Below are 13,240 nucleotides of genomic sequence, written 5' to 3'. Positions count from 1 at the left end.
TTTCTTAATATAAAACTTGTATTATTACAAAGCTAGAAATGGCACATTGTTCTCACCGGACCAAATGTCAGTGACACACCTGCGACACCCACGCACTCTCACCTAAGATCCCGGTCTTCCTCTCCGTGCGCGTCCAGGTACACTGAGCCCCACAGGCAGAAGCGGTGCCCTCGGATGATGATGATCACCGACGCATTGACCAGGAGGAAAATCCCCGTGCCAGCACCGCAGTTCTGAGAATGCTAAAAGATTAAAAATATATCCAATAACTCCATAATCAAATGGACTTTACATAAGAAAATCAAAAATCCCTTAAGTAAATTTCTTCTAAATAAAACAGGCATATTTTTAAAAATTTTAATAAGATTTTATCTAAGTTAAATTTACAATCTCACTTCTAACATTTTATTAATAATACATTAGGAGGAATTTGGGTAAGGATTATCTAGAAGAGCGATTAAAAGCCAATGCCGGGGTGGAGGGACAATCGGGCAATAAGGACACATATGTAGTATCTTAATCAATAAAGAAAAAGAAATTTAAAAAGAATAAGCAGGCACACACACACAAAAAAAGCCAATACAAACCTAATTCAGAGATTAGCACCTACATTAGCATATATGGCTGTGATTTCATTGCACAACACTCAAAAGTATGTATCAGTAAAGGATGGTGGGAGTAGGAAGAGGAAGAAAATTGTACTTATGAAAGGTTTTACTCAAAGACTCAGCTGTTTTGTTTCACTTTGCTTTACCCTTTTACTGGGTTAAAAAGAACAAAAACAAACAAGAACAAAAAAGAATGAAATCTTTACATATATTGTTTATTTCACTCAAAACCTAAACTTTTAGAGCTGGCTTGACCATATATATGTATCTATATAGCACATATCCATGTGATATGAAATTTTGAGTTTTCATAAAATTGCTATTATTTACTAATGCTTACCAATACACATTCACAGTAACTTTGTTGCTTGCAGCAAAGTCCTTTCAGGCATACAAAAGTGCCACAAACAAGGCAAACAGCAGGGTCTTTAGGAACCTTGGTGCAGACACTGCAGGTTTTTCTGTGGTAGTACTGGAAAATGGTATTATAATTCTCAGGCAACTGTAGTAGGTGTGGTAACTTCCATCTTGACTCTTGGATAAGCAAGGCCTAAAACATTATCCAAAAATATTCATTAGTCCTATGTATTTAAGTCATTAACACAAAATAGTTATTTTTTTAAATGAATTTTTAAAAAATGGAAAATCTGTCTCCAAAAATGTGACTTATTTTCTTTATTAACACTCTTCTCATTTCCATTTTACAAATGACCAAAATTGTATTTTGAAAATTACCATTCTCTATTTTTAATGTTGTTTCTATTTAAAATATGATGCAAGGTTTAGATTAAGCACCATAAAACACTTAAACTTGTTATTACTTTAAAAGAAAAATATTAAATATAACTAAACATGCATAAAAAATATATCTAGATATACTTGTTTTATATATGCTTTCAAACAGTTATACATTTTTTAAAACCAAGTTTTGACCTTTCTTAGCTAAATAAGTCATTGGCTTTTTCTTTAGGGAAAGTCAAAGTTTTAACTCATTTCTATTTCAATACTTTATAACCTAGAGTGGGGGTGGGGGGTTACCTTTTTTCTGTCAAGGCCATTTGGATATTTATAACATCATTCTCGGGCCATACCAAGCTATCAACTTAAAAATTAGCCTGCTATATTTGGTCAAACATTTAATTATCTCACCCCTAATGCATTGGCAGGGCCAGACCAAATGACTTCTCCGGCCTTATACAGCCCAAGGGCCTGATGTTCCCCACCCTTGATCTAGATTATAAAGTATTGTTCTCCTTCCTAGAAGATGTAAAATCTTCTTATACCTCAAGCTAAGATATTTTGTATCCATAAGTGCTGGGGCTACAACTCTTCATAAATTTGCTTACTTTTTTTTAAAATGACAAATTAGTTCAATTTTCCTGCAGGATATACTTTATTGTTTGCAGGGATATAAAAATATTAGTAACAGCACTCATTTTTTCTAGATGCTACTTCATTAACACAAATAAAATGTAGTATGAATCTATTACCTTAAGAAACTGTAAAGATGGCAGGCAACTCCTATGTGATTATCTCACATTATCTACAGCCATAATCCATCTAACTCAACGCAGTGGCTAAGTAGCTAATCTGGTATTTATCAATAAGTTCATGGATAAAGTGACCATGGAAGCAAGGGTAAGGACAATATATGGGCCTACAATATGCTATTTGCCAGTACTCAGTGCCCAACCCTGGACTCCCAAAACTGCTATTCCATGATGGGTTGATTATATTGGAACTCTTCCATCAGTGAAAGGAATGGCAGTTTGTCCTCACTGAACTTGATACTTAGCAAGATTAGACTGTGAACTACCCAGTAACTCACACCACAAGGCCTCTAATAAAATAATCTTCTTCTATACAGGAGTGATTGTTCTCTCACAGCTGGAAATACACAGATTAGGAAACCAGGGTTTAAAGGTGGTTGTGGCACCTTCCATGATTTCATCTAAGAATTCGGTTTTTAATTTCTGTTTTCCTAAGGAAGCTGTGTACTATTCTCCACCAGATTCCACTGATTTAGAAAGTAAATGTCATCTAACCATTCTAGGTTACCCACACCACTAAGAGAAGAAAGGGAATGGCTCACAACACTGTCTGAGGGATTGACCCTGACTGGCGGCTATCAAGAGCAGCTGAGATGCTAGTCAAAGGAGGTGAAAGAAGAAAGTCAGATTCCAAGCAAGATGGCGGCATAGGTAAACACCGGAGACTGCTGCCGCAAACAACCACTTCAAAAATACAACTAAAAGACGGAACGGACATCACCCAGAACCACAGGAAGGCTAGCTGAGGAGAGACTCTTCAACTAGAAGGAAAGACAACAGCATACCGAGGCTCAGAGGAGGCGCAGTGTGGAAAATATAAAGGTGCGGAGGTGCGCGAGCAAAGCGGGCTGGTGGCTGAGGGCGCGGTTGTCGTTTTCAATCAGGAGGGAGTCTCAGACTCTGAGCTCCAGATCCGGGCGAGTCTCTAGGGACTCAGACTCAAACGGGAGAAGCGGGATTGTCTGGCATCAGTTGGAACGTGAGGGCAGCTTTCTCTCCGAGGTTTGCAGCGGATCCTGGGGTTCTGAGAAGCAGAGCCTCTGGGAACAGGACTGAGAGCAGCCATAACTGCTCCCTCCCCCCGCCCTGTGGATCCCGCCCCGCCCAAGCCCTGCGCAGAACCATTTGCCGGATCGCCTCAGGCAAAGGCTAGATTAGCACCTCTCCAGAGGACAGAAGTTTTCCCACTGCAGATACAGCTGATTCTCACAGCCAGTCGGCCTGGTGGTCAAATCCCTCTAGTATTAACTACAACAATCAAGGCTTAACTAGAACAAGACTGCGCACAAAGACCACAAGGGGGTGCACCAAGAAAGCATAAAAAATGCGGAGACAAAAAAACATGACAGAAATGGAGGATATAGAGCTAAAAAACGCAATTTTGAGGGCTTGCAATAATGTGCTAGAAGCTGCCAATAAACTTGAGGAGAGACTCACGAAAACTAATGAGACCCTCGATGCTATGATAAAGAACCAACTAGAAATTAAGCATACACAGACTGAAATAAAGAATATTATACAGACACCCAATAGCAGACCAGAGGAGCGCAAGAATCAAGTCAAAGATTTGAAATGCGAAGAAGCAAAAAACACCCAACCGGAAAAGCAAAATGAAAAAAGAATCCGAAAATACGAAGATAGTGTAAGGAGCCTCTGGGACAGCTTCAAGCGTACAAACATCAGAATTATAGGGGTGCCAGAAGATGAGAGACAGCAAGATATTGAAAACCTATTTGAAGAAATAATGGCAGAAAACTTCCCCCACCTGGTGAAAGAAATGGACTCACAGGTCCAAGAAGCGCAGAGAACCCCAAACAAAAGGAATCCAAAGAGGACCACACCAAGACACATCATAATTAAAATGCCAAGAGCAAAAGACAAAGAGAGAATCTTAAAAGCAGCAAGAGAAAGAGACTCAATTACCTACAAGGGAATACCCATACGACTGTCAGCTGATTTCTCAACAGAAACTTGGCAGGCCAGAAGGGAATGGCAAGAAATATTCAAAGTGATGAATACCAAGAACCTACAACCAAGATTACTTTATCCAGCAAAGCTATCATTCAGAATTGAAGGTCAGATAAAGAGCTTCACAGATAAGGAAAAGCTAAAGGAGTTCATCACCACTAAACCAGTATTATACGAAATGCTGAATGGTATCCTTTAAGAAGAGGAAGAAGAAAAAGGTAAAGATACAAATTGTGAACAACAAACATGCATCTATCAACAAGTGAATCTAAGAATCAAGTGAATAAATAATCTGATGTACAGAATGAACTGGTGATTATAATGAATCAGGGACATAGAAAGGGAATGGACTGACTATTCTTGGGGGGGAAAGGGAAATGGGAGATGCGGGAAGAGACTGGACAAAAATCGTGCACCTATGGATGAGGACAGTGGGTGGGGAGTGAGGGTGGAGGGTGGGGCGGGAACTGGGAGGAGGGGAGTTATGGGGGGGAAAAAAAAGAGGAACAAATGTAATCTGAACAATAAAGATTCAATTAAAAAAAAAAGAAGAAAGTCATATATTTGACTATATATTAACTACAGCTTTATGACTGGTTGTAACTTTTGCTTTCTGTGGCATACATTTTTGCAACAATTTTCATTCTTTTCCCCTTTCTCTTACTATTGAATTCAGGGTGAGTAGGTGCTAATTAAAATTTTCTAGATGACTGGGGTGTAAGTACAACAAAATCACAAAAGGAATGCACATCTGCCAGAGCCTCTAGATTCAGGGAGGCTGATGATGTAACTATTGGATGTGACTTCAGGTTGCATATTTTGAAAAGTGTTTGTAGAGGTGATGTGATGGTTACTTCATTTTGAACACAGAAAAAAGTGAAACTCTATGAATGAGAAGAAAGACGTCTATGTGCTGGGCAAGTAAGATGTGGAGGTAATGGGCTACCAGTGTTTTTTATTTTCCATTTGTCCAACATCTTTATCTGCATCCTTATATTAATGGTATTACAAGTTCTTTTGGAACAAAACAACCTCTTTTCCTGCTACAAACAAGTCTGATAGGGTTGCCCCCTCACAAGATACTGCCCAGCACAGGGGTGTGCATATGATACAAATTAGGCTAACCAGGTTCTCTCTCCCAGGAATCTGAATCTTGAGTGCACATGGAGGGAAAGAAAATGGTTGAGGCAGAGTCATCCAGGGGTAGAACTTCAGAGAAAACAGACCACAGGTTTGCAACCAAACTGTTTGAACTAAAGAATCTTGGGTAATGCACATTAGAAGCACTAACTCAGGCTATCTTTCAAGGGTACTGTTATTGGACTATTTAGCTTCATTCACTGTTTATCTTTCTAAGTCCCTATATTCAAATTTAAAATTCCTGGCAAAGAAAATCTGGTTGCCCTAGAGTCCCAGCCAGGATTAGAAATAGAACTGAGTGAAGCAGGAACAGGAGGAGGGGTGCAGGTCAGATGGTGATGCATTCAAATAACCAGTAAAAACTCTGCATGAATAAGTTCATCAATAAATGTCTACTGTTCTGACTCTAAAACAAATAATTACCACTACATTTTACAAAAAGATAAAATATTTTTAAATAATAAATTCTTATTCTCCATCAATATCCACACCAATATTATTCATCTAAAATGTAGGCCTGCTCTTACACTATCAAATAAGTTATTTTTCCCTGTTGCTTAACCCATGGCTCATATGAAAACAAAAACTTTAAGTATGCTCATCTCTTTTTCTCCTGTCCTGGTTCTACAATTACACCCACCTCTTACTCCAAGTCATGCCTCATAGGTTTTCAGACATCAAAATATAACTTCAGATTCTAGCTACAAACTGTGAATAAAGAAACTACTAGACAGAAAAAAGATTTTTATACGTAACATACAAGATTCAATTAACTTCATGAATTTCCCATTCCTTTTTTTAAAAAGGTATAAAATGACATATTATCTCTTCAAGGACTTTGACAAAATAGAAATGAGTAAAATAGACATTTATTATTTATGCTTATCTTGTCTTTATTATTCACTTCAATGTTTTAAAAATTAATTATAATCACACTTCCATCTGAAATACTAATCTTTTTATTTTCCCTTTGATGTTAAAATTAAAATTCTAATTTTCCCTGAAATTTGGTTCCCTTTCATCAGTTCTATTTCAGCCAATGACATCCTACCACCATTTAATTGTTCCACAAATATTTATTAGGTCACTAGTCTATAGCAGGCACTTTATAGGAACTAGGGATTCAAGGATATACAAATAATTTTTGCTTTGTGGAGCCACAAATCAGACACAATAAACAGTGATAAATATGGCAACTGTGAGAGACAATGGCAAAAGTACTGTTATACAGCACAACAGTACTATCATACAGGAAAACAGAGGGAGGGGGTTAAGGCTTCAGAGGAATATGGACTATCAGACAAAGCTTTACAGAAGAGGTAACAAAACCTTGATGGATTAATTCAGCAGGGGAAGGGTAGGAAGTTTACTTTAGATAAAAGCAACAGCAACAAGCAATAGCACAGGTGTTTGAAGATATATAGCACAGTTAAAAAACATTCTTTTGGTTTGAGCAAGGTTGTGGGCAAGGGAGTGGTACAGAATAAGGTTAGAAAGGTAGGCAAGATGGGGAAAATCCTTGAATGCTTTGCAAAGAGTATATTGATGGGGCATCTTCAATGGTGTTTAAGCAGGAGCAGGTTCCTATCAGAACTATGTGTACTCACTACTATTCTTCTAATGATTTGAGTTCAAGATCTTAAAGTCATGTACATATGTTCAGCAAGTCCTATCTATTTTTCTCAAATGTCTCTTGCATTGGTTACATTCTAATTTCTACTGTTAGGACAATAGTACAGATTTTCTTCACCACCTAAATAATCATCTCTGGCTTCCCTCTCTCCTTACTTCAACTTACCTGCTAAAAAGCCACCAGATTACCCCATAAAACACTTACTTCCCTCATATTATGCCATTTCTCAAATACTGTACTTCTAGCTATAGAAAATGTCTGAGCACCAAACTATGGCATTCAACCACCCTCTGCTGCTCCCACTCTCCAATGCAAAACCTTTCTCCAGCTGAGCTGGTGGCAATGGGCCAGCAAATTTTAAAGTTCAAGGTGTGACCTTTTAGACCTGCTAGTCCAAATCTTTGATTTCTTTGTTGACGGTTCTCTTTCCAATAAGCTTACAAGTCCCTCATCTATCTTAAAATTCCTTTGTATCTTCCAAGTCTAATGCTATGATTATTTAAGGAATCAATAAAAACCTAAAACAAACTAAAAGTGACATAGTAATTCCTTAGCTTTATTGATTGAAATACTTCTGCTTTTACATTCAAAAACCAATATTATGTAAGTAAATCATTTCTCAATGTAATTAGCTTAATAAATGTTTCCAAGAATAGATGACCTATAAGTTTTAAATTCTTCATTAGCCTCTTAAATATTAGCACATGACCTCTATGGCAAGCGAGCACTAGTCCTTTTACATACCTTTCCTTGTTCTGCATGTCTTTCAGTAAATGAATTTATCTCAGAACACCACTGAGCTATAATATCAAATGCTGGAACTGGCCAATCCAGACAGGAGGCACTGATGAAGGGATGTTCTGTTTGGTAAAATGTTGGCAGAAGTCCCAGGCAGCTGGAAAGAACTGAAAATTCTTCTTCTTCCTTTTAGACATGAAATAGAAAATTCTCAAGATATTTCATCATGAACATTTCCCATTATAGATATTTTAAGTGTCATTCTCATCAATTACTTTTGGATAGTAAGAAAACTTTCTTAACTAAAGTACAGGGAGTAAAAGAAATGAGAGAAAGGTCCCTAGCTGTTATATCCAAATATCCCTATAATATTTATCTCTGAAATTTAACTCCTAAGTGCCATAGCATCTGCTTCTTTTATACATTTATTTTCTAAACTAGAGGCCCTGTGCATGAAATTCATGCACTGGGGTGGGGGGTCCCTCAGCCTGGCCTGCGCCCTCTTGCAGTCTGGGACCCCTCAAGGGATGTCCACCTGCCGGCAGTCAGACATCCCTCTCACAGTCTGGGGCTCTTGCAGTCCGGGACCCCTCGCTCCTTACCACCCACCTGCAGCGGAGGCAGGAGAGGCTCCCACCACCACCACTGCACTCGCCAGCCGTGAGCCCAGCTTCTGTGCTCCCTGTGGGAGCACACTGACCACCAGGGGGCATCTCCTGCATTAATTGTCTGCCCCCTAGTGGTCAGTGCACATCATAGCCACCATTTGGTCAATTTGCATATGAGGGTTTTATTATATAGGATAGTATTGTCACATAACTGATGAGTACAGTCTATAGAGTCGTATTTACTCTGAAAGCCAATGTTAATTTAGGACAAAAGCAAAGTGACTTTTGGTTAAAAAGACATAGCTTGTCAGTGTGGATGAAGACTAAGAGTAAAAGCATGGAATACACAAGAGGCAATGCTAAATAATTTGCATGTGAAACAAAGTCAGTTTTAAAAGAAGGGAGGCCCTTGCCAGTGTTGCTCAATGGCTAAAGTGTTGGGAGAGGACAGCACCGTGATGGCGAACCTTTTGAGCTCGGCGTGTCAGCATTTTGCAAAACCCTAACTTAACTCTGGTGCCGTGTCACATATAGAAATTTTTTGATATTTGCAACCATAGTAAAACAAAGATTTATATTTTTGATATTTATTTTATATATTTCAATGACATTTAACAAAAATCAACCAAAAAAATGAGTTCGCGTGTCACCTCTGACAATTGTGTCATAGGTTCGCCATCACTGTCCTACACCAAAGGGTCTCAGTTTTGATCCTGTGCATGTGGGAGGCAACCAATTGATGTTTCTCTCTTTCTCCTCTCTCTCTCTCCGCCTCCCTCCCTTCCACTCTCTCTAAAAATCAACTGAAAAAATATTCTCTGGTAAAGATTACGAAAAATAAATAAATAAGTCTGTCAAAACATTTTAATAAATAAATAAATAAAAATAGAAGAAATGAGTTTTAAAAAGCTTCCGAGATCCAAGTGTTCGGCGATCTGAAGCTCCACTCAGTAATAACAGAACCAGAGAAATAAGTCATCCAAGCACTCACATTTTGAAAGTTTATTTTTAAGGAGTTTGTTAGTCCTGTGAAAACCAAAGTATACTCCCTAATCTTTTTTTATTTAACTGAAAAACCATTTCTGAGGCTAGTGTGTCTACTTTCTTCTGTCCATTGCATCAATTCCTATCATCCGTCAAATCTCCCAGCTCCCCAGAGAAGCCTCCCCTCACCCCTATTAATGAGAATTTACCTTACCCAGCCCCATTCAGATAAAATTAATCCTTCCACACCTTGTAAACACTTCTCTTTTGGATATTTGCTATTAGTTACTTTAAAAATAAATCAGCCTTTCCTATAAGACTGTGGGAGCGGTTCCTGGGTGTAGGAGCTCTGTCTTCCCAGGGCTTGGCACATAATAGAAATTCAACCAGCATCTCTTTGCAAAAGTGAACTAATTATCTAGATTAAGTACAAAATTTGAAATATGGTACAAAGATAAAAAAGCAAAATGATAAGAAAGCTAAAAAATGTTAATTTTTTAAGTCTCTAGAAATAAGGCCACAAATCCCCCATTTATATAGCTATGCAAAGAGGGCATTTTTAAAAACAACTTTATTGAGGTATAACTTCCATAACCATAAAATGGACCAACCTTAAGTGTAGTTTGATGAATTTTAGTAAAAGTATAATCATGAAACTACTGCTACCATAAAATTTTAGAACCATTCCACTCCTCCAAAATATTCCTTTTACCCCTATGCAATCAATTCCAGCCCGTTCTCCTGCCCAAGCAACCATTGATATGCTTTCTGCATTATAGTTTGGGATTTTACATTTCATATACATGAAACCATTATGTATTCTTTTGTGCCTGGCCTCTTTCACTTAGCATAATATTTTGAGATTCATTCATGTTATAGTGTGTATCAGTAGTCCATTCCTTCTTATTACTGAGTAGCATTCCACTATATGAGCATACCACATTTTGTTCACACGTTCACTTTTTGAAGGACTTCTTGGTTATTTCCAGTTTTTTACTACTATAAATTAGGCTGCTATGAACATTCAATTACAAGTATTTATGTGGACATACGCTTTCATATCTTTTGGTAGATAACTAAGAATAGAATCATTGTGTTATACAGTTAAGTGCATGCTTAATATTTTAAAGAAAACTGCCAGAATTTGACTATACCACTTTGCATTTCTACCAGCAATGAATAGGAGTTTCATGGAACTCTACCCAACTCCTTACCAACACTTGTAACATTAATTTATACTCCTCTAATCAACAATGATGTTGAACACTTGTCATGTACATATTGGTCATTCATATATATTCTTATAAGAAGTGCTTGTTCAAATTTTTTGACCACCGTATGTTTTTTGTTTTCTTATTGTTGAGTTATAAAAGTTCCTGATATATTCTGGATACAAATCCTTTCTCAATATATATTTTTTAAATTTTTTTATGAAAACAACTAACCCACAGATCTAAGAAGCTTAATTAATCCAAATCAGGAGGAAATATAAATAGGTCCATTACTGGAGTTCTCAATGTTAAGATGATAACATTATAATGTTACAGCGTCAGTTCTTCCAGTTAAGATGAGAGTTCTAAATTAATATTTAGAGTCAATGCAAACCTTCCCCACCCCGCCCCAAAAAACTAAATAGGCTTTGTTTTTTGATAGGAATTTCAGGCCAATTTAAAAATTTTATAGAAATACAATGAATAGCCAAAACATACCCTGAAAAAGAACAAATTTTGAGAACTTATACTGTATGATTTCAAGTCTTACTATTTTAAGTCTTTTTTTCAAGATCTCATTTGAAAGAAAGGTTCTACTGCTAAAGTATGTTTGAAAACTCCTGCTGCAGTGTCATGGGACTCGGGAGGGGAGAGATTAAAGGAAGGTGTGATGAGGCATATCAAATTGTGCTGTGATCAGATGGCCCTTAGTAACACTTGAGGCTGCAGGATAGTATTGGCAGGTGGAAAAAATAGATTTTGTGGGCTTAAGGAGTGCGTGGAGAATAACGTAGGCAGCTGGTAATAGACCACAATTAGAAAGAGAAGGAACAGATGTAGGTAAATGTCCTGGTTGGGCAGCCCCTTCCTCGTGCCCATGCTCACTACCATTAGTGCTAGGGATAACTTCTGAAGTTAAAGGTATTTTGATTAAAGCTGTAGTCTTCAAGTGAGTTACTTGATTTGACACGACCAAGACTCCACAGGTCTCTCACTCTATCCACTCTTCTAGTAACTACAAAATCAGTCTCAGACAACCCTGATGTATGGCTGGTGAAATCACCACCATTTATTTCAGAAATATTCGTATTTTTGAAGTCACTTTGGCTTTCCAGTGCCTGGATTGCTGTTAAAAAAGAAAAACCCCACAGCTTAATCCCTACTTTTTGTTTAAGGAGATTCTCCTAGATTATTGGTGCAATACAGTGATGTGAAGAATTTTTGAATATTTTTAATTTGTTCAATATCTTATAATCCTAAATACAAAGTTTTGGGGACAAATATGTAGAGTTTAATCTCAAATCACTTGATAAAAACCAAAGAACACAAACTATGCAATAGCCAATTACATAGGAGAAAAGGAATAATCAACTTCTTAATTCTGATATACTTCAGGCTTCAAAGATCATAAATATGATAAATACCTTAATGGCCACATCAAATTCACCGAAAATGAATGGCAGATAATGCCAGAAACATAATCCTAAAAGTTAATTTGGTTTACTTACCTTCTGCTTTCCTTTCCTGTCACTTTCTTGCCTACTCACATTGACCAACAGTTCTAAGAAATATATTAAACTAGTGATAACTCATTTATCCAAGTTTTAATATAAGTGGCTATAAATTGAACATTCTGTTGTTCTAAAATTACATAAACACCATCATATCTTCAGATAACCAGCTTTCTGACCAACATAATATTTAAATAATATTAAAAGCAATTAGTGATAAATGTATCAATAGAGATGGTGATAACTATTATCAATATGAATACTATGATCCTGTTAAAGTATTGGGCATTTATTATCACTGATCTAATCCAAAACTACTCAAATATCAAATATTAGTAACATTACCATAAAAATGAGTGGATGCTAACAAATACAAAATATAATAACAATAAGTATTCTAAATATTTATTCCTTTTAGTTAGACTAAAACAATGCACCCTAATCTCTATCCCAAATTATACCTGGCAGCTAGGTAAATCTTCCCCAAAAAGGTGATGCTGAAGAAGGCTGGTGATTCTGAGGAAAGGTAAGCAGAAGTCCTGCAAGTATTTTTCCATGGATTCAGAAGACCAAGCAATAGGGCTAACCTAAAGTTAAAAAAAGAAAACCTGAATAATTCATTCTATAATAGATATAGCTTTAAAAATTATATTCATAATGGCAACAAAATCTGAATTTTTAACTCAATAACCACTACATCTAACCTTAGAGAAAACATACCATTGCACACTCCTGAGCTCCTTCTTCATGGTATAACTTTCCTTTAGATAGTTCACTTATCACAAAGCTCAATAGCACTTTATAAGACTTTTCTGCATCACACGTATTCTAGGAAAAATTAAAATATTAGTTATCTCAGTCACTGAATTTACAAAAAGTTAACATTGAAAAGAACACTTTTTAAAGAGTACAGCATAATTATGATTACATTAGAGGCCTGGTACACAAATTCATTCACACTGAAAGGAAATTAATTAAAATAAATATTTTAATATCACTATTCACCCTTTCTCTATAATAGACGTATCAACCAAATTCACAATCGACAATGACAAATGGTAACACACACATGCGACTGGCGCCAGCAAGAGCTTTATATGTATCACGTATGTGTGAGTCAACTTAGCCTTTTATAGATATAAACTAAACTTGCTTAATTAGACCTGCTTTCTGATGTAGCTAAACCTTTTCCAGCCCAGTGAAGCACCCCAACTTCTCTTTCAGGTAATTGTCAGCAACACAGCAGTAAATATCAACACGAAGCAGATTATTATTGTAGATCACACAGG

General features: G+C 36.8%; 1 protein-coding gene across 6 annotated transcripts in view; it reads right to left on the bottom strand.

Moving 5' to 3' along the window:
- Positions 1-13,240, bottom strand: part of UBR3 (ubiquitin protein ligase E3 component n-recognin 3 (putative)) — a 186,019-nt gene that overhangs the window by 4,260 nt on the left and 168,519 nt on the right. For all 6 annotated transcript variants that reach the window (XM_014545642.1, XM_014545644.1, XM_014545646.1 and 3 more), the window contains 5 exons: positions 12,672-12,779; positions 12,413-12,538; positions 7,644-7,823; positions 949-1,158; positions 103-242 (listed from right to left, as the gene is read on the bottom strand). In XM_014545642.1, the coding sequence (XP_014401128.1) occupies positions 103-242; positions 949-1,158; positions 7,644-7,823; positions 12,413-12,538; positions 12,672-12,779 (764 nt within the window). The remainder of the gene's footprint in view (positions 1-102; positions 243-948; positions 1,159-7,643; positions 7,824-12,412; positions 12,539-12,671; positions 12,780-13,240) is intronic.

The sequence above is a fragment of the Myotis brandtii genome, unplaced genomic scaffold (genome assembly GCF_000412655.1).
Source record: "Myotis brandtii unplaced genomic scaffold, ASM41265v1 scaffold112, whole genome shotgun sequence".
Classification (NCBI taxonomy): Eukaryota; Metazoa; Chordata; class Mammalia; order Chiroptera; family Vespertilionidae; genus Myotis; species Myotis brandtii.
The sequence above is the reverse complement of the archived record's forward strand: the minus strand, read 5'-3'. Positions and strand labels throughout refer to the sequence as shown.